Genomic DNA, 23,322 nt, shown 5'->3' on the forward strand with positions numbered 1-23,322 from the left:
ATACCACAACTGAGACCCCCGGACTGTTAAACAACTTAAGCTGTACATCAAGCAAGAATGGGAAAGAATTCCACCTGAGAAGCTTAAAAAATGTGTCTCCACAGTTCCCAAACGTTTACTGAGTGTTGTTAAAAGGAAAGGCCATGTAACACAGTGGTGAACATGCCCTTTCCCAACTACTTTGGCACGTGTTGCAGCCATGAAATTCTAAGTTAATTATTATTTGCTAAAAAAAAATAAAGTTTATGAATTTGAATATCAAATATGTTGTCTTTGTAGTGCATTCAATTGAATATGGGTTGAAAAGGATTTGCAAATCATATGAAAACGGGGTTTGTATATATGGCAGATTTTAAAACATATTTTTATTAAAACATTGCCATAAAATTGGAATTTGTGCTGTTTTCCTTTTATGAATTAAAATTTTTCCAGATAAACACAAAAATCGAAAAAAAAAAGTTCATCCAAAATACAAAAATGCATGTTTATCTGTGTAATGACAAATTGAACCGGAAGCAGTATTTAGTTTGTCCTTTGCGTTTAGCATGTTTTTAGCATAATGGTAACATCTTTGTTCAGCAGGAGTCCTATTGTCAATTTAAAAAAGTGTCATTAAACAGTTGTCCAACTTTTGTTTCAGAAATAAAAATAGAAAAAAATGGCCCAAAATGTGGTTTTTGATTTGTATTTAAGAATTCGAAATAGAATGAACGAAAGTACAGGGACCCCAAAAACATATACTGACCGTTTTGAGCTTAGACAGTTTTATCTTATTTTACTTTTTTATTGAACAACAAACATACATTTATAATTCACACAAAAGTCAAGGCACTTTCAACATCAAGAAAAGAAAACAAAAGCAAATACAAATACAGTGACCTAGTGGTTAGAGAGTCCGCCCTGAGATCGGTAGGTCGTGAGTTCAAACCTCGGCCGAGTGATACCAAAGATTATAAAAATGGGACCCATTACCTCCCTGCTTGGCACCCAGCATTAAGGGTTGGAATTGGGGATTAAATCACCAAATGATTCCTGGCATGGTGCTCACTGCTCTCCTGTGGGGATGGGTCAAATGCAGTGGATAATTCCACTGCACCGAGTGTGTGTGTGACAATCATTGATACTTTAACTTTAATAATACTAAAAAATATGAAAAAAAGACAAAAAGGGCTACCTAAATAATTTTAACAATATATAAATTTAAAGTTAAAAGTTAAAGTTAAAGTTAAAGTACCAATGATTGTCACACACACACTAGGTGTGGCGAGATTATTCTCTGCATTTGACCCATCACCCTTGATCACCCCCTGGGAGGTGAGGGGAGCAGTGAGCAGCAGCAGTGGCCGCGCCCGGGAATCATTTTGGTGATTTAACCCCCAATTCCAACCCTTGATGCTGAGTGCCAAGCAGGGAGGTAATGGGTCCCATTTTTATAGTCTTTGGTATGACTCGGCCGGGGTTTGAACTCACAACCTACCGATCTCAGGGCGGACACTCTAACCACTAGGCCACTGAGTACCACTAGGCCACTGAGTGGACTTTTGTACTCTTAATTAGGGATGTCCGATAATGGCTTTTTGCCGATATCCGATATTCCGATATTGTCCAACTCTTTAATTACCATACCGATATCAAACGACACCGATATCAACCGATACTGATATATACAGTCGTGGAATAAACACATTATTATGCCTAATTTGGACAACCAGGTATGGTGAAGATAAGGTCCTTTTAAAAAAAAAAAAAAAAAAAAAATAAGATAAATAAATTAAAAACATTTTCTTGAATAAAAAAGAAAGTAAAACAATATAAAAACAGTTACATAGAAACTAGTAATTAATGAAAATTAGTAAAATTAACTGTTAAAGTTTAGTACTATTAGTGGACCAGCAGCACACACAATCATGTGTGCTTACGAACTGTATCCCTTGCAGACTGTATTGATTTTATTGATATATAATGTAGGAACCAGAATATTAATAACAGAAAGAAACAACCCTTTTGTGTGAATGAGTGTGATTGAGTGTAAATGGGGGAGGGAGTTTTTTTGGGTTGGTGCACTAATTGTAAGTGTATCTTGTGTTTTTATGTTGATTTAATTTAAAAAATAAAAAATTAAACCGATACAGATAATTAAAAAAAACGATACCGATCATTTCCGATATTACATTTTAAAGCATTTATATAGGCCGATATTATCGGACATCTTTACTCTTAATCATTCTCCAAGATTTGATTGATAATTGTAACCCATTAAGCCAATTACAAAATGTCGACATTTATGTAGAATTTTTTTTCCCTGTAGCATAATAATGTTGACAAACATTCCTATGTTACAGTCGTTTACAAAAATACCAAATTTGATCTCTTCTATAGAGAATGGGGACATCTCCACATCCTTGTTTCTCAGCCAATCTCTGATCTCCTCCCAAAACACATGTACACTCTCACATTCCACAAACAGATGATTGACATCCTCTTCAGCTCGACAGATATAACAACCATCAACCTCCATGTTAAATTTCAATCAATCAATCTTTATTTATATAGCCCTAAATCACAAGTGTCTCAAAGGGCTGCACAAGCCACAACGACATCCTCGGTACAAAGCCCACATACGGGCAAGGAAAAACTCACCCCAGTGGGACGTCGATGTGAATGACTATGAGAAACCTTGGAGAGGACCGCATATGTGGGTAACCCCCCCCCTCTAGGGGAGACCGAAAGCAATGGATGTCGAGTGGGTCTGACATAATATTGTGAGAGTCCAGTCCATAGTGGATCCAACATAATAGTAAGAGTCCAGTCCATAGTGGGGCCAGCAGGACACCATCCCGAGCGGAGACGGATCAGCAGCGTAGAGATGTTCCCAGCCGATGCACAGGCGAGCGGTCCACCCCGGGTCCCGACTCTGGACAGCCAGCACTTCATCCATGGCCACCGGACCTGTGCCCCCCCCCCCCCCCCCCCCCCTCAAAGAAAAGGGGAGCAGAGGAGAAAAGAAAAGAAACGGCAGATCAACTGGTCTAACAGGGGGGCTATTTAAAGGCTAGAGTATACAAATGAGTTTTAAGATGGGACTTAAATGCTTCTACTGAGGTAGCATCTCTAATTGTTACCGGGAGGGCATTCCATAGTACTGGAGCCCGAATAGAAAACGCTCTATAGCCCGCAGACTTTTTTTGGGCTCTGGGAATCACTAATAAGCCGGAGTTCTTTGAACGCAGATTTCTTGCCGGGACATATGGTACAATGCAATCGACAAGATAGGACGGAGCTAGACCGTGTAGTATTTTATACGTAATTTTATACGTAAATTTAAGTTTAAAAAATATTTTGAAGGGTATATTCCATTAATAATTTTAAATTGTATTTCTTTAATTTTGGTAAAGCTTGTCTATAGACATAGTGAAATTGGCTTTTATTTCCTAAAATCCTGACCCACGCTCCGTTCCTGAAGGTGGCGGAAGTGCGCGAATAGGTAGCTTGAAAACGAAGAAGACGGGGAAGAACACGGAAATGACGTAATCGTAGCCCTGATCACAATCTTGTCAACAAAACGACAATGTTGTGCTTCTTGTAGTATTTTGTAAGTTTTCTCGCCATTTGTGGTTCTAATGATATTCTTACATGTAATTGCTGTAAATATTAGCTGGAAAATTAATTGGAGCTTCTTTATTCTCCCGGAAGACCCTTATCACTAGCAGGAGTGCTAGCTTAAGACACGGTACGGTTGTTGTTGTTGTTTTTCATGTATTAGCGTTCACACACGCACTATCTCTTCCAAGTAGATGACCTGCACTTGGGATAAAGTGTTGGGAGATGCTCGGACATTGCTGGAGAGGCTAAAGGAGCACGACATGGCCGCCGAGGGACTCATCGAGCAGTCGGGGGCCCTCAGTCAGAGGGTGCAGAGCCTGAAGGAGGTGGGGAATGCTCTCCCAGACCAGGTGAGGACATCACTTCAACACAACACTGCTATCCAAATTGCGACCCGAAGCTTGTTTTTTTATTGTCCCGCCAAAATAAAAACATCCCAGATGAGAACATTACATAAAAAACAAGACATGCAGTTTTGGGAGACATTGCGTGTGAATGCTAACATGCGCAAGCCGAACTTTAATGCTAACGTTGCTAACAGCTGACAGTATATGTCAAATACAAAGGTATATGACTTTGAGGTGTTTGGCTGCAAAAGTGGTTACAACAGTTGTTACGGCTACTCTTGCGTTCCAAAAAAGTTCGAAAAAATAAAGATAGCAGAGTACCGTATTTTCCGCACTATAAGGCGCACCTAAAAACCACAAATTTTCTCAAAAGCTAACAGTGCGCCTTATAACCCGGTGCGCTTTATTACGATTCATAACAGCCGCCATCTTTTTTCCCGGTAGAACAGGAAGCGCTTCTTCTTCTACGCAAGCAACCGCCAAGGTAAGCACCCGCCCCCATAGAACAGGAAGCGCTTCTTCTTCTACTGTAATCTACCGCCCGCCCCCGGAAGAAGAAGAAAAAACGCGCGGATATCACCGTACGTTTCATTTCCTGTTTACATCTGTAAAGACCACAAAATGGCTCCTACTAAGCGAAAAGGATCCGGTTCATAAAAAGACGCAATCTCTCCATCCGCACACGGATTACTACCGTATTTCACAGCAACTGATATTCCTGTGAACCGCACTGTGGAACGGGAGCACGTACGGTGAATATTCGCACCACAGGGAATGAGAAGTCATCCTTCACTGTGGTTCTAGCTTGCCATGCTAACTTCCACCCATGGTGATATTCAAAAGGAAGACCTTGCCAAAAGAGACCTTTCCAGCCGGCGTCATCATAAAAGCTAACTCGAAGGGATGGATGGATGAAGAAAAGATGAGCGAGTGGTTAAGGGAAGTTTACGCGAAGAGGCCGGGTGGCTTTTTTCACACAGCTCCGAAGGCGAACACACCTTCACTAAGACGGGCAGACAGCGCCGGACGACATACGCCAACATTTGCCAGTGGATCGTAAATGCCTGGGCAGATATTTTGGTCACAACTGTGGTCCGAGCTTTCCGGAAGGCAGGATTCACAGAACTACTGGACAACAGCGACACTGACTCCGATGACTTCGACGAGACGGAACCGGCCATTTTGGATCCCACGCTTGCGCAACTTTTCAATTCGGACACCGAAGACGAAGAATTCGAAGGATTTACGAATGAAGAATAACTTCAGAAGGTGAGCGCTATGTTTATTTTGTGTGTTGTGACATTAACGTTCGAGCAACATTATGTTGCTATTGCTCTACACCATTTTGAATTTTACTATGTTTGTGATTGCACATTTGCGTACATTTTGGGACAGAGTTGTTAGAACGCTGGTTTTCAATATATTATTAAAGTTTGACTGAACTATCTGACTGTTTTTTTGACATTCCCTTTAGCGCAGCGTAGGCGCGGCTTATAATCCGGGGCGGCTTATTGGTGGACAAAGTTATGAAATATGTCATTCATTGAAGGTGCGGCTAATAATCCGGTGCGCCTTATAGTGCGGAAAATACGGTAGTCCTCAGGAGGAGGTCTATGACTCACTAAATTCCTTAATAAGCACTCGCGGAGATATTTCTAGATTCAAAATGATCACAATTTGTTTTCACTTTCAACTTATATGACACAAACAAAAATGTTCTCTGTGGTTGACTTCAACATAATCAAAATAATATTTATTTAGCGGTAAATAAACTGTCTCACTCCTCACTCCTTCAACATGATAGACAAACTAATGTTGTGTCGTTCGCGAACGATTCGTTCGAACGAAATAATCTTTTGAGTGAACGTACTGAACCGAATCACTTCATGAACTGATTCGTTCCTTTCTCAGCTCAGTTGAGCTCCGCCGCGACCATGCCGCACTCTGTGACTCACTGAACCCTCGGCATCGGCGAACGACGCAGCCAGCTACCGTATTTTCCGCACTATAAGGCGCACCTAAAAACCACAATTTTTCTCAAAAGCTGACAGTGCGCCTTATAACCCGGTGCGCTTTATTACGATTCATTTTCATAAAGTTTCGGTCTCGCAACTTCGGTAAACAGCCGCCATCTTTTTTCCCGGTAGAACAGGAAGCGCTTCTTCTTCTACGCAAGCAACCGCCAAGGAAAGCACCCGCCCCCATAGAACAGGAAGCGCTTCACCCGCCCCCGGAAGAAGAAGAAAAAACGCGCGGATATCACCGTACGTTTCATTTCCTGTTTACATCTGTAAAGACCACAAAATGGCTCCTACTAAGCGATCCGGTTCATAAAAAGACGCAATCTCTCCATCCGCACACGGATTACTACCGTATTTCACAGCAACTGATATTCCTGTGAACCGCACTGTGGAACGGGAGCACGTACGGTGAATATTCGCACCACAGGGAATGAGAAGTCATCCTTCACTGTGGTTCTAGCTTGCAATGGTAACTTCCACCCATGGTGATATTCAAAAGGAAGACCTTGCCAAAAGAGACCTTTCCAGCCGGCGTCATCATAAAAGCTAACTCGAAGGGATGGATGGATGAAGAAAAGATGAGCGAGTGGTTAAGGGAAGTTTACGCGAAGAGGCCGGGTGGCTTTTTTCACACAGCTCCGAAGGCGAACACACCTTCACTAAGACGGGCAGACAGCGCCGGACGACATACGCCAACATTTGCCAGTGGATCGTAAATGCCTGGGCAGATATTTCGGTCACAACTGTGGTCCGAGCTTTCCGGAAGGCAGGATTCACAGAACTACTGGACAACAGCGACACTGACTCCGATGACTTCGACGAGACGGAACCGGCCATTTTGGATCCCACGCTTGCGCAACTTTTCAATTCGGACACCGAAGACGAAGAATTCGAAGGATTTACGAATGAAGAATAACTTCAGAAGGTGAGCGCTATGTTTATTTTGTGTGTTGTGACATTAACGTTCGAGCAACATTATGTTGCTATTGCTCTACACCATTTTGAATTTTACTATGTTTGTGATTGCACATTTGCGTACATTTTGGGACAGAGTTGTTAGAACGCTGGTTTTCAATATATTATTAAAGTTTGACTGAACTATCTGACTGTTTTTTTGACATTCCCTTTAGCGCAGCGTAGGCGCGGCTTATAATCCGGGGCGGCTTATTGGTGGACAAAGTTATGAAATATGTAATTCATTGAAGGTGCGGCTAATAATCCGGTGCGCCTTATAGTGCGGAAAATACGGTAGTCCTCAGGAGGAGGTCTATGACTCACTAAATTCTTTAATAAGCACTCGCGGAGATATTTCTAGATTCAAAATGATCACAATTTGTTTTCACTTTCAACTTATATGACACAAACAAAAATGTTCTCTGTGGTTGACTTCAACATAATCAAAATAATATTTATTTAGCGGTAAATAAACTGTCTCACTCCTCACTCCTTCAACATGATAGACAAACTAATGTTGTGTCGTTCGCGAACGATTCGTTCGAACGAAATAATCTTTTGAGTGAACGTACTGAACCGAATCACTTCATGAACTGATTCGTTCCTTTCTCAGCTCAGTTGAGCTCCGCCGCGACCATGCCGCACTCTGTGACTCACTGAACCCTCGGCATCGGCGAACGACGCAGCCAGCTACTCATCATGGGGGCGGGGGGAGGGACTGAGCGAACGATTCGTTCACCGCGGATTAACGACATGAATCACTCAGTGAACAACAGAATCAGGACTCGCGAACCTACTGACACAGAGAACTGACTGTGTCGCGGAGGAGGACGTCACATTGAGGCTCTCGTTCAGTCACTGTGCGCGTTTTCATTGGGTGCTGAGGGCTTGTGTCGTTTGCGAACTGACACACACCGAGATCTGCCGCTGGGGAAGCTGTTACTGACTGACTCATGATTCGCCGACCTGCACACAGAACTGCTGCTGCAGAAGTGATTCAGGTTCACGTACTGAACTGTGCTGACTGTGGCGCTGTGTCAGTCACTCACTGCCTGGTGTACTGCATGCACAGAGCTGTGTAGGGACTCGCGTTCACCCTATTTGCTGCTTCTCCCGCGAATGTCTGCACTGTACTGTACTTCGCCCCCCCCCCCCCCACTATTTTTTTTGGGGGGGGGGGGGGGGGGGGGGATTCGGTGAACAAATTTTTTGAACGACTCAATTTAAGGAACTGATTCTAGTGATTCAGTACAGTCAAAAGAACTGCCGATCCCATCACTAAGACAGACTAAAGGAGCACCCAGCTGTCCTGTCTTCTTAATCATAGGAGGAGGAAGCTCCCACCAGGAGGGGCGTGAGCAGCTGAAAACAATCAGTCAATCATAATTCATCTAAAACATCCAATAATTCATCAACATAATCATTGGCATTATTTGATGTAATTGTCAAAACAATTAATTCATAAATACGGTAATATAGAAAGGCTCCAACACAGTTAATGCTAGAATGTTGACGTCAGCATGCTAACAGTTGGCATGTGTCAAGCACCAAGTCTTATGTGTTTGAGGGGCTTGGCTGCAAAATTGGCTAAAAAAAGTTAGAATGTTAACATTAGCATGCTAGAATGCCAACATTATCATGCTAACATTTAGCATGTGTCAAGTGCCCGCTCTGAGGCGTTTGGCTGTAAAACTGGCAAAAAACAAAAAGGTTAGTTTGTAGTTATAGCATGCTAACAGTTAGCATATGTCAAGTCCATCCATTTTCTACCGCTTATTCCCTTTGGGGTTGCGGGGGGTGCTGGAGCCTATCTCAGCTACAATTGGGCGGAAGGCGGGGTACACCCTGGACAAGTCGCCACCTCATCGCAGGGCCAACACAGATAGACAGACAACATTCACACTCACATCCACACACTAGGGCCAATCTAGTGTTGCCAATCAACTTATCCCCAGGTGCATGTCTTTGGAGGTGGGAGGAAGCCGGAGTACCCGGAGGGAACCCACGCAGTCACGGGGAGGACATGCAAACTCCACACAGAAAGATCCCGAGCCCGGGATTGAACCCCAGACTACTGAGGACCTTTGTATTGTGAGGCAGATGCACTAACCCCTCTGCCACCGTGAAGCCCCATATGTCAAGTACCAAGTTAAATGTATTTGATGGGCTTGGCTGCAAAATTGGCGAAAAAGGTTAGCATGCTAATTTTGGTAATGCTGCCTGAGGCTGAGCCAGTCAGTGGCCACAATACTGCCACACACAGGCTGATTTAGTGGCCAACACTAGGGCTGGGCGATATGGCCTTTAATTAATATCTCGAAATTTTTAGGCCATGTCACGATACATATCTCGATATTTTGCCTTAGCCTTGAATGAACACTTGATGCATATAATCACAGCAGTATGATGATTATATGTGTTTACATTAAAACATTCTTGTTTATACTGCATTAATTTATGCTCATTTTAAACTCTCATGCAGAGCGGGAAATCACAACTAAGTCAAATGACCAAAACTGTATTTATTAAACAGTTATTAAGCAGTGGCACAAACATTCATGTCATTTCAAAACAGAAAGTGCAAGATTGTCAGAGACATTTTAAAACAAGCTATGAGTGCACTTTTGTGCATGATGTCACTAAGATGACATATCAAAAAAACACTAAATTAAAGTGCACTTTTGTACAGAACGCCACTACAATAGTTTGAAACAAATAAAGTGTCACGCAAGATATTTCAATAACTGTCAAATAAAAATGAGCTGCATAATAAGAAATCAAATAGTGTATGTACTTCGCTATGTGGTAGGTTACTGCAGACGTTATCTCCTGTTGTTGACTATTTTTTTCATACGGTGTTGATGTGGAAATGGTTCCCTCAACATTTTTGTTGGTGTGGCACCGAACAGAGATGTTGACATGTAGAGTTTCAAATACTCTTCATTCTCTAGCGCAGCGTTTCTCAAAGTGTGGGGCGCGCCCCACTAGTGGGGAATAGAGACATGACAGGTGGGGCGCGAGGAACGGGAGGAAATTTCACTTTAAATTTTTTTATTTATTATTATATTCTTAGATTATTTTTTTTACTATGCTTTCATTTTCTATACACACTGTAAATCAATTTGTGATTCTGTCTGTGAAATCCGCTATATAAATAAATGGAAATTACCGGTACTTATTTTTACTGTAGGCTTTAAATTTCTCGGTAGGAGCGAAAGTTTGACAGACATAGCAACAGTAACTAATGGGGGCGGGGCTAAGCGGAACAAACTTTCGCGCGGATGGGTAGCAGGCTAATGTGTGGACCACAATTACACAAATATATACATTTGTGACTCGCACCTCAAAGGTCGTCGAGCCAGAGCCAGCGCCTGCAGAGAAACAAAAATCTGACGGGCACACACTGTGTCATTCACCGGGAAGCACTCGCGTCAAGGCAGCTCAGCCCCGAACTCAATGAGGTTTTAACAGATGTTGTGAGCGCGGTAAATTTGATCAAAACACGACCACTGAAAGTGCGACTGTTCTCTGCACTGTGTGAGGAAATGGGAGCTGATCATACAGCCGTGCTGTTTCACAGTGAAGCAAGGTGGCTCTCCCGGGGAAAAGTGCTGTCACTTGCCCTGTCTTGCCAAATGCATCGCTCCTCCTTTTTTTTTTTTGCAAAGATTGCAAAGTGGCACTTTTATTTTATTTATTATTGAACTTGATACAAGTTATTTGATTTATTATTGAACTTGATGCAAGTTATAACACTTTCTTTTTATTATTGAACTTGATGCAAGTTATAACACTTTTGTTTTATTTATTATTGAACTTGATGCAAGTTATAACACTTTTTTGATTTATTATTGAACTTGATGCAAGTTATTTGATTTATTATTGAACTTGATGCAAGTTACAACACTTTTATTTGATTTATTATTGAACTTGATGCAAGTTATAACACTTTTTTTGATTTATTATTGAACGTGATGCAAGTTATAACACTTTTTTTGATTTATTATTGAACTTGATGCAAGTTATAACACTTTTGTTTGATTTATTATTGAACTTGATGCAAGTTATAACACTTTTTTTATTATTATTATTGAACTTGATGCAAGTTCTAACACTTTTGTTTTATTTATTATTGAACTTGATGCAAGTTATAACACTTTTTTGATTTATTATTGAACGCGATGCAAGTTATAACACTTTTTTTGATTTATTATTGAACTTGATGCAAGTTATTTGATTTATTATTGAACTTGATGCAAGTTATTTGATTTATTATTGAACTTGATTCAAGTTCTAACTCTTTTGTTTTATTTATTATTGAACTTGATGCAAGTTATAACACTTTTTTGATTTATTATTGAACTTGATCCAAGTTCTAACACTTTTGTTTTATTTATCATTGAACTTGATGCAAGTTCTAACACTTTTGTTTTATTTATTATTGAACTTGATGCAAGTTATAACACTTTTTTGATTTATTATTGAACGTGATGCAAGTTATAACACTTTTTTTGATGTATTATTGAACTTGATGCAAGTTATTTGATTTATTATTGAACTTGATGCAAGTTATAACACTTTTTTTTATTTATTATTGAACGTGATGCAAGTTATAACACTTTTTTGATTTATTATTGAACTTGATGCAAGTTATAACACTTTTATTTGATTTATTATTGAACTTGATGCAAGTTATAACGCTTATTTGATTTATTATTGAACGTGATGCAATTTATAACACTTTTGTTTTATTTATTATTGAACTTGATGGAAGTTATTTTATTTATTATTAAACTTGATGCAAGTTATACCACAGCTGCACAGTTATTTTATTTATTATTGAACTTGATGTTATTTTATGTTATTGAGTTTGAATGTATACAACTTGATGTTCAATAAATTTGAAAATGTTAAAGCTTGGCATTAGCGCTCTGTTGGGGCGATGGGGGCAGGTGGGGCTTGAAAACTCCCCCTTGTCCAAAGTGGGGGATGACAAAAAAAGTTTGAGAACCACTGCTCTAGCGGGTGACTTTTCAAATGATGTTACATATTAGCAGTAATGCTACTTTTTGTAGCAACGCTTTTGCCCCACACTTGACAAATTACGGTTGTCTGTTCAACATATTCCCGCGTGAAGCCAAACCACCGCCAGACGATGGACCCCGTGCTGTTTTTCTTGGGAATTAATTCTTCCTTCATTTGTTACCAGATTCGCATCTTCTTTCTCTCGTATTACCACTCGCACCACAGCTAACGTTACCCATGCCGCTACCTCTCTGCTCCGCGAGGGCGTATACGTATGTGACGTATGTAAGAAGGTGCGCTTGTTTTATCTCTCTGTGAGAAGCAGAGGCAAGAAAGAGTGAGAAACGCCTGCAGTGTAATGCCCGCAGCTAAAAGCAACTGCGTGAGAACGTATACTCCAATATCACGATATAGTCATTTTCTATATCGCACAGAGACAAACCTGCGATATATAGAGTATATCGATATATCGCCCAGCCCTAGCCAACACTACTGTAAATATTGGTATTTTCAGTTCATTTAGCCATTTTTATGCTTGCAAAATGCTTAATTTAGGGCAACATTACGTTGTTACTGATAACACAAAGCTGAAATGTGGATGTTGTGTTCAGATAGTATAGCATACATCAATTTACCTACATTGTATATTTCATGTACAAGATGTATCAAAAGTTTGGACAGCCCTGTGTTGGACTGCTATCGAGGAAACGCGGTCTTCTGACTCCCACACCGCCATGTTTCTTTGTCCTCAGCATGCAGAGGACTCTTCTGAGCTCCAGGACATGACGACGTACAAGCCTCACGTTCTTCTCACGCAGGAAAACACTCAAATCAAGGAACTTCAGCAGGAAAACAAAGGTTTTGAAATAAATAGGAAGTTTTTCACGTTTTTGTTTTTTTGTTGATATTGCGTCGTGAATGTCCGCAGAGCTGTGGCTGTCCCTGGAGGAGCACCAGTACACGTTAGAGTTGATCATGGGCCGCTACCGGAAACAGATGCTGCAGCTGATGATGGCCAAGAAGGAGCTGGACACCAAACCTGTCCTGTCCCTCCACGAGGACCACGCCAAGGTAGAGTGGGTAGCAAAAGACCACGTATGGATACAGTGGTCCCTTTCTCTTTAGGTCTTAAATGTGTTACCGTGCAGTATTTGTTTCACTTTCCTTTGTTATGTTGCGGCCATCGATAAAGAACTTCCGTTTCTGGGTCAAGGGTGACAAGAACAACAACACGGCGGCTAACCTCCGCGCTATCTTAACCAAGTTGACCACCTTATTTTTTCCTTAACTCCTGCCTCGTCAATAACACATCTCAACATTGGTGAGCCTTTAAAGGCTCAATGCTAACAACACGGCTAATGGTCGTAGCTTCGACTGTCAAGTTGATCAACTATTTTAGAACAATTTATTTTAAATTTTTCAGCCAGTGTTAATTTTGTTGACTACCGTATTTTCAGGACTATGGAGCGCACCGCTATATAAGCCGCACCCACGGAATTTTAGAAGGAAAAACTATTTGTTTCTATATATTAGTCGCACCAGACTATAAGCCGCATATATACCGGTATACGTTGTGAAATTAGTTATTTACACAAAACTATTTTGTAAATGTTTATTTACATTCGCAATCAAAAGTTTACATGCACTTGTAAAGAACATAATGTCATGGCTGTCTTGATTTCCAATAATTTCTACAACTCTTATTTTTTTGTGCTAGAGTGATTGGAGCACATACTTGTTGGTCACAAAAGACATTCATGAAGTTTGGTTCTTAATGAATTTATTATGGGTCTACTGAAAATGTGACCAGATCTGCTGGGTCAAAAGTATACATACAGCAATGTTAATATTTGCTTACATGTCCTTTGGCAAGTTTCACCGCAAAAGGGCGCCTTTGGTAGCCATCCACAAGCTTCTGGTTGAATTTTTGACCACTCCTCTTGACAAAATTGGTGCAGTTCAGCTAAATTTGTTGGTTTTCTGACATGGACTTGTTTCTTCAGCATTGTCCACACGTTTAAATCAGGACTTTGGGAAGGCCATTTTAAAACCTTAATTCTAGGTGTTCCAACAGGACAATGACCCCAAACACATGTCAAAAGTGGTAAAGGAATGGCTAAATCAGGCGAGAAGTAAGCTTGTAGAATGACCTTCCCATTTTCCTTACTTAAATGTGTGGACAATGCTGAAGAAACAACTCCATGTTAAAAAAACAACAAATTTAGCTGAACTGCACCAATTTTGTCAAGACAAGTGGTCAAAAATTCAACCAGAAGCTTGTGGCCATCAGTGTGTGAATGGGTGAATGTGGAAATAGTGTCAAAGCGCTTTGAGTTCCTTAAAAAAAAGGTAGAAAAACGCTATACAAGTATAACCCATTTACCATGAAGAATCCATACAAGTAGAAATGCTATAGACTGCTAGAACACGGAACGGCACTTTTACTTCCGGATCAAAGCTCAGTCTAAACAGAAGGGCAATGCCGCACTAAATTTAAGAAAACATTTTTTTTCCATATATTAGCCGCAGATGTATACGTTGTGAAATTATTTATTTACACCGAAATATTCTGTAAATGTTTATTTACATTCCTTAATTGTTCCAAACTGTGTCTGTAACACGTCAGTAAAACGGCTGATCAAACAAAACAGAAGTCATCATCATGGACCCACTAGCTGCGCAAGTTAGTTCTCCAATCAGCTAAACAGACTCAATAACTCCATGGTGATGTTTTGGTGAATTTACTGAGGAATTTGTGTAAGTGAAACATTACAAAAAGAATGTCATTGTAAGCTAATAATACTAACACATACACTTAGCTAATGCTAATGACGCTCGCTCAATTACTGTACATGACGATAGCACGTACAAATATGAATGAAAACACTCTTACAGACATCACACATGGGACGCTTTAGTAAGTAAGAATTGTTTTAGTTATATTGTAAAAGTTACAAACGTTGCTCGAAGTGATGAATGGAGAATCATTTCAAGCAGTTATACTTCCGGTTCAAGGTATGGAACAGGAAGTACATTTTAAACCCGCAGCACTTGCAGTGAGCGAACTCGTCCGGAAGTAGGCACAATAGCACAGATAATAACACACCTATTCAGTGTCTCTGAATAGGTGTAACTGTATATATAATATGTTAATACTACATATATGTTATATTTCATATTGCTACTATGGTACATTTGTAGTCTGCTTTATACCTGCATTATCCTTTCCAGCCTTTGTAACTGAGCTACTGTGTGGAACAATTTCCCTTGTGGATCATTAAAGTGTGTCTAAGTCTAAAAGAAAGATATTGATTCCTGTGGAGCAAAAAATGGCGGACAACATCATTCCTAACCATAAGATCAAGCAAATAAACTTTAAGAGAACTTATCTTTTATACCTTATATTTTAGTAGACTAAATTGACTGTCATTTTAGCTGACTAAAATGACTACATCAGTTTAGATGACTAAAATAAGTTTTGTCGAAAAGAGTATGACTAAAAAGAAATGAAACACTGCTGCCAAAATGATAATTGGTTTCAGCACATGCAAGCCCAGTTGTAACTTAGAGGAATTACCCAGGAGGTGATGAAGTATTTCCATGTAGGGCTCGTTTTATAGTGGCCGGGTGACTGCCGTAGCAAGGAAGATCCTTCAGGCCAGCAGTGGGTACTAGTATCTACAGTCAAGGCTACTTTAGCAAAAAGAAGCTACTTTTTTCCTACACGTTGTACCCTGCGGCCTATAAAACGTGCACCTATTTTTCTTGGCTAAGGGCCAAATTGCAAAAAGTTCTGTTTTGTTTGATCAGCCGTTTTACTGCCGTGTGACAGACACCGTTTGGAAACAATTAAGGTATGTAAATAAACATTTATAAAATAATTCTGTGTAAATAAATAATTTCACAACGTATATATTTGCGACTTATAGTCCGGTGTGGCTAATATTGGAAAATATTCATTTTCTTTTCAAATGTAGTGGGTGTGGCTTATATATAGTCCGTAAAATACAGTATATTGGGTGAAAGGAGTGCAAAGGTGACAATACAAATGTTATCGCATGTTTCTAATTATGAGTTTTTATGCTTTTATTAGTGGCGATAAACGAGGGATGACTGTAGTTCATACTTGACTGACTCTTGTTGCAGGAAGTGCAGAGCCAGATGGAGCGGATATGTGAGATGGGCCAGGTGATGCGACAAGCCGTGCAGGTGGATGATCAGCGCTATTGCTCCAATCGACAAAAGCTCGCCCAACTTGAGGTAACTTCTACTGCCAGAAGTCCTCCACTTCTTCACATTCAAGTTAGCATGTCTTCTTTTCTTGGCCTGCTGTGTTTTGCGCTACAGTGGAACCCCTCTATTTGCAACTTTTAAATATGTCCCTGTGTACGAACGCCTCGTTCATTTATTTTGTGTCACGCCTGCAGGCGAAAAGCAGGGCGCAGCATTGTTGAGGAGGCGAGCCCTCCATGTCACTAGCACTGTCGTCACTTGTCAGTGCTTCAGTCTGTGTGCCTTTTTTGTCTTTTCTCAAAGTTGTTTCCATTTTGCCACCTCAATATGAGTCCCCTAAAGACAACAGACCATTGTGGAAAGAAGGAGGGGGAAATCAAAAGCTGGTTTGCGAGGAGAACATTAATGGCGCTCAACCTAATGGAAAGATTGTGATAGAACCAGACTTTTCTGAAAATATGCCAAAGTAGACTTATTTCACAGCAAAGAGAAGAGCTTGTCTCGTTCAGTGGCGCCTCTTCTCCTCTCCCTCTCTTTCTCTGTCTTTGCTGATGTTACTGTAACTTAGGGCTGCACGATTAATCGACATCGAGGTTGTAATTAGTGCGATAACATAACCACAAGAGTTTTGTTTTCTCTGCAGTGACAGCTATTTGAGTGACAGACATGTTGACCTATCAGAGTTGTTGAGCCTTGCTTCAAATAGGGAGAAGGAGGTCTCACTCTGTGCATTGCTCTCGGCACCTAAGCGCCTTTATTGAACAGTAGAATTAACTGAACGCAGTGAGCCCTCTTCTAAGTCATTTACAATCTTCGCGCGCCAGCTTTACACACACAGGAAGCACAGACCGCTTCCCTACTCGCGACTCACCAGTGAATAGTGCCGCAAAGTAACAAACTATGCTGACAAAGCCAAATGTCCCATTGTGGTCATGTTTCATCTTCAAATCGGATGGGCAATATGAGCCCATCAACACTGACAGAAAGTCATTTAAAAAAAAAAAAAAGTTTATTTATTTACCTTTCAATTACGGTAAAATGGTGAACAATTCTACAGTAATAAGAAATAAAAGTTTATTACCTTGCATTATTATTATATGTTATGATAATAATAACAGGACATAATACATTTCTTCAGTTGAAGAGCATGATGTCAACAAAAGTCTGCATAAAGCCAAACATTTTTTGAAAGTGGCACCTCGAGACATATAGATTGAAAGTAACATGACTTCTTTCACTCGTTATTTTTGCAATCGTATGCATTTATAAGTATGAAACGATCGCAAATCAAATCGCAATTTCGGAAGGAAAAACCGCAATTAGGTTTTTTCTCATAATGGTGCAGCCCTAGTGTAAGTGGATTTGACTTTTTCTAAATGTTTATTATTGAAGCAATATGCTTGTTCAAATTAAAGGGGAAGTGCACTTTTTTTGGAATCGTCACAATCATTATGTTTTTTTAATGCATTCTAACATGGTATTTTATTTTAATTTTTTTTAAATGTTTTTGTCATAAAAAAACTACATTTGCTTACAGACTGTATCCCTGCAGACTGTATTGATCTATATTGATATATAATGTAGGAACCAGAAATATTAATAACCGAAAAAAACAACCCTTTTGTGCGAATGAGTGTAAATAGGGGAGGGAGGTTTTTTGGGTTGGTGCACTAATTGTAAGTGTATCTTGTGTTTTTATGTTGATTTAATATAAATAAATAAAAATAAAAAAATATTTTTTATATTTTTTAATTTGTTGTGCGGCCCGGTACCAATCGATCCACGGACCGGTACCGGACCTCGGCCCGGTGGTTGCGGACCACTGACCTAGAGGACAAGATCCTGGGTACAAGATCTACGTTCCTATCCTCACCTATGGTCATGAACTTTGGGTTATGACCTAAAGAACAAGATCACGGGTACAAGATCTACGTTCCTATCCTAACCTATTTTCATGAACTTTGGGTTATGACCTAAAGGACAAGATCACGGGTACAAAATCTACGTTCCTATCCTCACCTATGATCATTAACTTTGGGTTATGACCTAAAGCAGTGGTCCCCAACCTTTTTGTAGCTGCGGACCAGTCAACTCTTGAAAAACATGATTACAGTCCGTAATCATGTGTGCTTACGGACTGTATCCCTGCAGACTGTATTGATCTATATTGATATATAATGTAGGAACCAGAAATATTAATAACAGAAAGAAACAACCCTTTTGTGCGAATGAGGGGAGGGAGGTTTTTTGGGTTGGTGCACTTATTATAAGTGTATCTTGTGTTTTTTATGTTGATTTAATAAAAAAAACAAAAAAAACAATTGTTTTATTTTATTTTATTATTATTATTTTTTTGTGCGGCCCGGGACGATCCATGGACCTATACCGTGCTGCGGCCCGGTGGTTGGGGACCACTGACCTAAAGGACAAGATCATTGGTACAAGGTCTACGTTCCCATCCTCACCTATGGTCATGAACTTTGGGTTATGACCTACAGGACAAGATCACGGGTACAACATCTACGTTCCCATCCTCACCTATGGTCATAGGTGATATATATATATACATATATCATATATAGGTATATATATATATATATATATCATATATAGATAGATATATATATATATATATATATATATATATATATATATATATATATATATATATATATATATATATATATATCACCTATGACCATAGGTGAGGATGGGAACGTAGATGTTGTACCCGTGATCTTGTCCTGTAGGTCATAACCCAAAGTTCATGACCATAGGTGAGGATGGGAACGTAGACCTTGTACCAATGTGTGTGTATATATATATATATATATATATATATATACACACACACACACACAGTGTTTCCCACAGAAAATTTGTTAGTTAAGGTGGTGTCTCCCCAGGGGACAGGCGGGCGGATGGGGAAGGGGCTGGGTGGGTGTATGAACACTGTAATTTGGCCTGTCGCCACCATCACGTCTCCATGTCATCGCTGCCTGGGGAGGCAATAGACTACAGACTGTGGTGAAGTAGGCCGGATTTGTCGCGTGAAGAAGCCAATTTTAGGTTGTTTTCCACTCCGTATGCTGACTGGCAATATATGATATATATCTCGATATTTTCTCGATACCATGAAAATTAACAAAATATACAGGAACAACACCAAAATGACAAAGTATAGACCAAAAGAGAAATATTAAAACAAATGTTATTTTAATACTTAGTTTTTGAACATCTCATGGTTAAGCCTTTTACCCCCCTGGTGGCAAGGTGAGGCACTGCCTCACTTGCCTCCCCTGACAGCACGTCACTGGTTGGCAGAGCAGCGCATACAGGACAGTTCAGCTTGTTAATAGTTAATTAATCGCCTCCTAGTTATTATTGTTTGATATTCATTGTGTCTTCAAAGTGTACAAACCTTCACTCAAATATGGACTTTATTCATATTGACATTTTTCGTATGGAGAAAGTTGCTTCAGTGTACTAACCTTCACTAAAGTATGGACTTTATTCATATTGACAATTTTCTTATGGAGAAACTTGCTTCAATGTCTTAACCTTCACTAAAGTATGGAATTTATTCATATTGACATTTTTCTTATGGAGAAAGTTGCTTCAGTCTACAAACCTTCACTAAAGTATGTACTTTATTCATATGAAATTTTTATTATGGAGGAAGTTGCTTTAGTGTACTAACCTTCACTAAAGTATGGACTTTATTCATATTGACATGTTTATTATGGAGGAAGTTGCTTCAGTGTATTAACTTTCACTTAAGTATGGACTTTAGTCATATTGACATTTTTCTTATGGATAAGCTTGCTTTACCATCCCTGTTCTAAGCATGTACACGGAGGTTGTATGACAACATACTCTAATCATCCATATATGGATGTTTGTCCGTGGATTTAGAAAACTGAAGGATGGATGGTTGCCACAGAGCTCAGATGGAGTGGGCTCAAAAGTTGTAATGAAGTAAAGCTTGTACCTTCTTCTTGGTCAGATGGAGAACAGAGAGCTGCGAGACCTTCTGACCATCAGCCAGGACTCCATGGAGGCAGCCAGAGAAGGAAGCAGCCAAAACCAAGCTCAGCTCCAGTGCGACCAATGACATGGAGGGCACCTCTTGGTACTCTAAAGTCTGGATGGATAACACGAAAAGATGGATTCACATCCATTCTTTTTCATCCCATTCTAAATCCATTCATCAGTTTCAACAATTGATAAGAAAAGACCAAAACAAATGTTTACATTTTTTAAAATAAGGATCTATTTAAAAAATATTTTTTAGGCCATCTCCACGCAACCCAAAATAGATTTTTTTCAACCCGTAAACTGTTCTGAAAATGTTTCGTTAGAATTACCAAATAACGAATTGCAAGAATCGTGTTGAATCGAGAATCAGTTGTCTGAATCAAATCGTCACCTCAGGAATCGGATCGAGTCACACCCCGAAAGACACAACATGTTTGCGTTGTCTATTTTCCTAGTTCTGTACATCTTCATCCAGTGCAGGGGTGTCCAGAGTGCGGCCCGCAGCTCGAGTTTTGTTGGCCTGCAACATCCATCCATTTTCTACCGCTTGTCCCTTTTGGGGTCGCAGGGGGTGCTGGAACCTATCTCAGCTGCATTCGGGCGGAAGGCGACCCAACACAGATAGACAACATTCACACACTAGGGACCATTTAGTGTTGCCATGTCGAAGAAAAAAAAAAAAAGAAGTTCTGTATTTTCTGGACTATATAGCGCACCGGTATACAAGTCGCACCCACTAAATTTTAGAATAAACATTTTCCCCATACATTAAACGCACTGCATTATAAGCCGCAGATATATACGTTGTGAAATGAGTTAATTACACAGAAATATTTTGTAAATGTTTATTTACATACCTTAATTGTTTCCAAACGGTGTCTGTAACCCGGCAGTGAAACGGCTGATCAAACAAAACAGAAGTCATCGTCATGGACCCACTAACTGCACAAGCTAACTCTCCGATCAACTGAAACAATACAAAAACAATGCCATTGTTAGTTAATAATATTAACACAGACACTTGTAAACGTGTTAGCGTATTAGCTAATGCTAATGACGCTAGCTTCATTACATTACAGAGCACGTACAGATATGCATGAAAACAACACTGCTACAGACATCACACATGGGACAGTTTAATAAGCAAGACTTGTTTTAGTTATATTGTAAAACTTACAAAAGTTGCTTAGAGCGATGAATGAAGAATCCATACGAGTAGAACCGCTATGGACGGCTGGAAGACATAATGGCACTTCTACTTCCGGTTGAAAGCACCAAATGGAAGGACACTGCAGCACCTGTAGTGAGCAAACTCGCCCATTATTATTTGCATTATGACTGTCAGTGAAGAAAAATCCATAATTTAACCGCATCGTTTTATAAGCCGCATAGTTCAAAGCTTGGGAAAAAAGTAGCGACTTGTAGTACGTTATTTACGGTGGCGTATGAGAAAACCTGACATCTTCGACTTTGCCATCTATAACACAAATCTAAAAGCCAAGTTGTATCGTTAAACGCTAACTAATAGGGGTGTGAATTTTTTACCACCTAACGATTCGATTTGATCCGATTCCTGGGGTGACGAGTATCGATTCAACATGATTCTCTATTCAAATCGATACTTGCTACGTATAATTCGCTGTAATAATTCTAATTAAACTTTTTCAAAACAGGTTGCAGGTTAGAAAAGCTCTTTCTGGTTGCTTGGAAATGGCCTCAAAACGCCATTTTAGAAATTGTTTCTTATAAAAAAAATGTTGGGTTTTTTTAATCAATTTTTGAACATTATGAATCGATTTACAATCGGGGTGAAAATAAGAATCTGAGATTAATCAAATTTTTTGTGCACCTCTAATGTATAGCGTCTATTTTTAGTATTTGTATTTGTCAAAATAAAAGAATATATGTTGTAATCTAACAGGAGTGTTGTTATTAAATACACTAGTCAAAGATCATCTATATAACAGGAGTATGGACAAGCGGTAGAAAATGGATGGTTTTGTTATTAAATACACTAGTCAAAGATCCCCTATATGTCAAGAGTGTTGGTATTAAATACACTAGTCAAAGATCCTCTATACAACAGGAGTGTTGTGTTATTAAATACACTAGTCAAAGATCCTCTATATAACATGTGTTATTCAATACACTAGTCAAATATCCTCTACAAGATAGGATATATTTGCTGTTGGACTATTCTACTTTTTTTTTAAAGTGCTTCGGCACATTCTAAAAAATACTATTAAAAACATAAAAAGTGGAATAAAAGAGCAAACAGGTAAAATGTAAGAATAAAAAGTTGCAATGTTGAATTTATTAACAAAGCTGCCATGTCGGCTGTTTTTTTCTTTAAAACTGTCACTGCTCAAAAAGATCCTCTATATAACAGGAGTGTTGTTATCAAATACACTAGTCAAAGAACCTCTATATAACAGGATTGTTGTTATTAAATACACTAGTCAAAGATCCTCCATATAACAGGAGTGTTGTTATTAAATACACTAGTCAAAGATCCTCTATATAACAGGAGTTTGGTTATTAAATACACTAGTCAAAGATCCTCTATATAACAGGAGTGTTGTGTTATCAAATACACTAGTCAAAGATCCTCTATATCACAGGAGTGTTGTTATTAAATACACTAGTCAAAGAACCTCTATATAACAGGATTATTGTTATTAAATACACTAGTCAAAGATCCTCTATAAAACAGGAGTGTTGTGTTATCAAATACACTAGTCAAAGATCCTCTATATCACAGGAGTGTTGTTAATAAATACACTCGTCAAAGAACCTCTATATAACAGATTTGTTGTTATTAAATACACTAGTCAAAGATCCTCTATATAACAGAGGTGTTGTTATTAAATACACTAGTCAAAGATCCTCTATATAACAGGAGTTTTGTTATTAAATACACTAGTCAAAGTTACTCTACAAAACAGGATATATTTGCTGTTGGACTATTCTACTTTTTTTTAAAGGCTGCGGCACATTCGAAAAAATACTATTAAAAACATAAAAAGTGGAATAAAAGAGCAAACAGGTGAAATGTAAGAATAAAAAGTTGCAATGTTGACTTTAATAGCAAAGCTGCCATG

The 23,322-nt window shown here is 39.3% G+C and overlaps 1 protein-coding gene across 4 annotated transcripts; it reads left to right on the forward strand.

The window, feature by feature from the left end:
- The first annotated feature begins 3,477 nt into the window (after nucleotides 1-3,477).
- sike1 (suppressor of IKBKE 1) lies at nucleotides 3,478-23,025 on the forward strand. 4 transcript variants are annotated; one of them, XM_061985642.2, is made up of 7 exons: nucleotides 3,480-3,592; nucleotides 3,694-3,730; nucleotides 3,795-3,953; nucleotides 12,703-12,808; nucleotides 12,879-13,021; nucleotides 16,097-16,210; nucleotides 20,190-23,025. In XM_061985642.2, exons 3-7 carry the CDS (start codon nucleotides 3,795-3,797, stop codon nucleotides 20,295-20,297), a joined length of 630 nt encoding a protein of 209 aa, XP_061841626.1. In that variant the 5' UTR covers nucleotides 3,480-3,592; nucleotides 3,694-3,730; the 3' UTR covers nucleotides 20,298-23,025. The 4 variants fall into 4 exon arrangements, with proteins under 4 accessions (XP_061841628.1, XP_061841626.1, XP_061841627.1 ...); XM_061985644.2 differs by lacking the exon at nucleotides 3,694-3,730 and having other exon boundaries at nucleotides 3,478-3,592; XM_061985643.2 differs by having other exon boundaries at nucleotides 3,512-3,730; nucleotides 3,792-3,953.
- The last annotated feature ends 297 nt before the right edge of the window (nucleotides 23,026-23,322 follow it).

The sequence above is a fragment of the Nerophis lumbriciformis genome, linkage group LG23 (assembly GCF_033978685.3).
Source record: "Nerophis lumbriciformis linkage group LG23, RoL_Nlum_v2.1, whole genome shotgun sequence".
NCBI classification, from domain to species: Eukaryota; Metazoa; Chordata; class Actinopteri; order Syngnathiformes; family Syngnathidae; genus Nerophis; species Nerophis lumbriciformis.

Bases quoted from the DNA above. Each gene is read 5' to 3' on its own strand.
- sike1 (XM_061985644.2), top strand. From the start codon at position 3,795: ATGACCTGCACTTGGGATAAAGTGTTGGGAGATGCTCGGACATTGCTG. The intron at 3,954-12,702 runs GTGAGGACATCA...CTTTGTCCTCAG, and splicing joins GGAATGCTCTCCCAGACCAG to CATGCAGAGGACTCTTCTGA. The intron at 12,809-12,878 runs GTTTTGAAATAA...GAATGTCCGCAG, and splicing joins ACTTCAGCAGGAAAACAAAG to AGCTGTGGCTGTCCCTGGAG.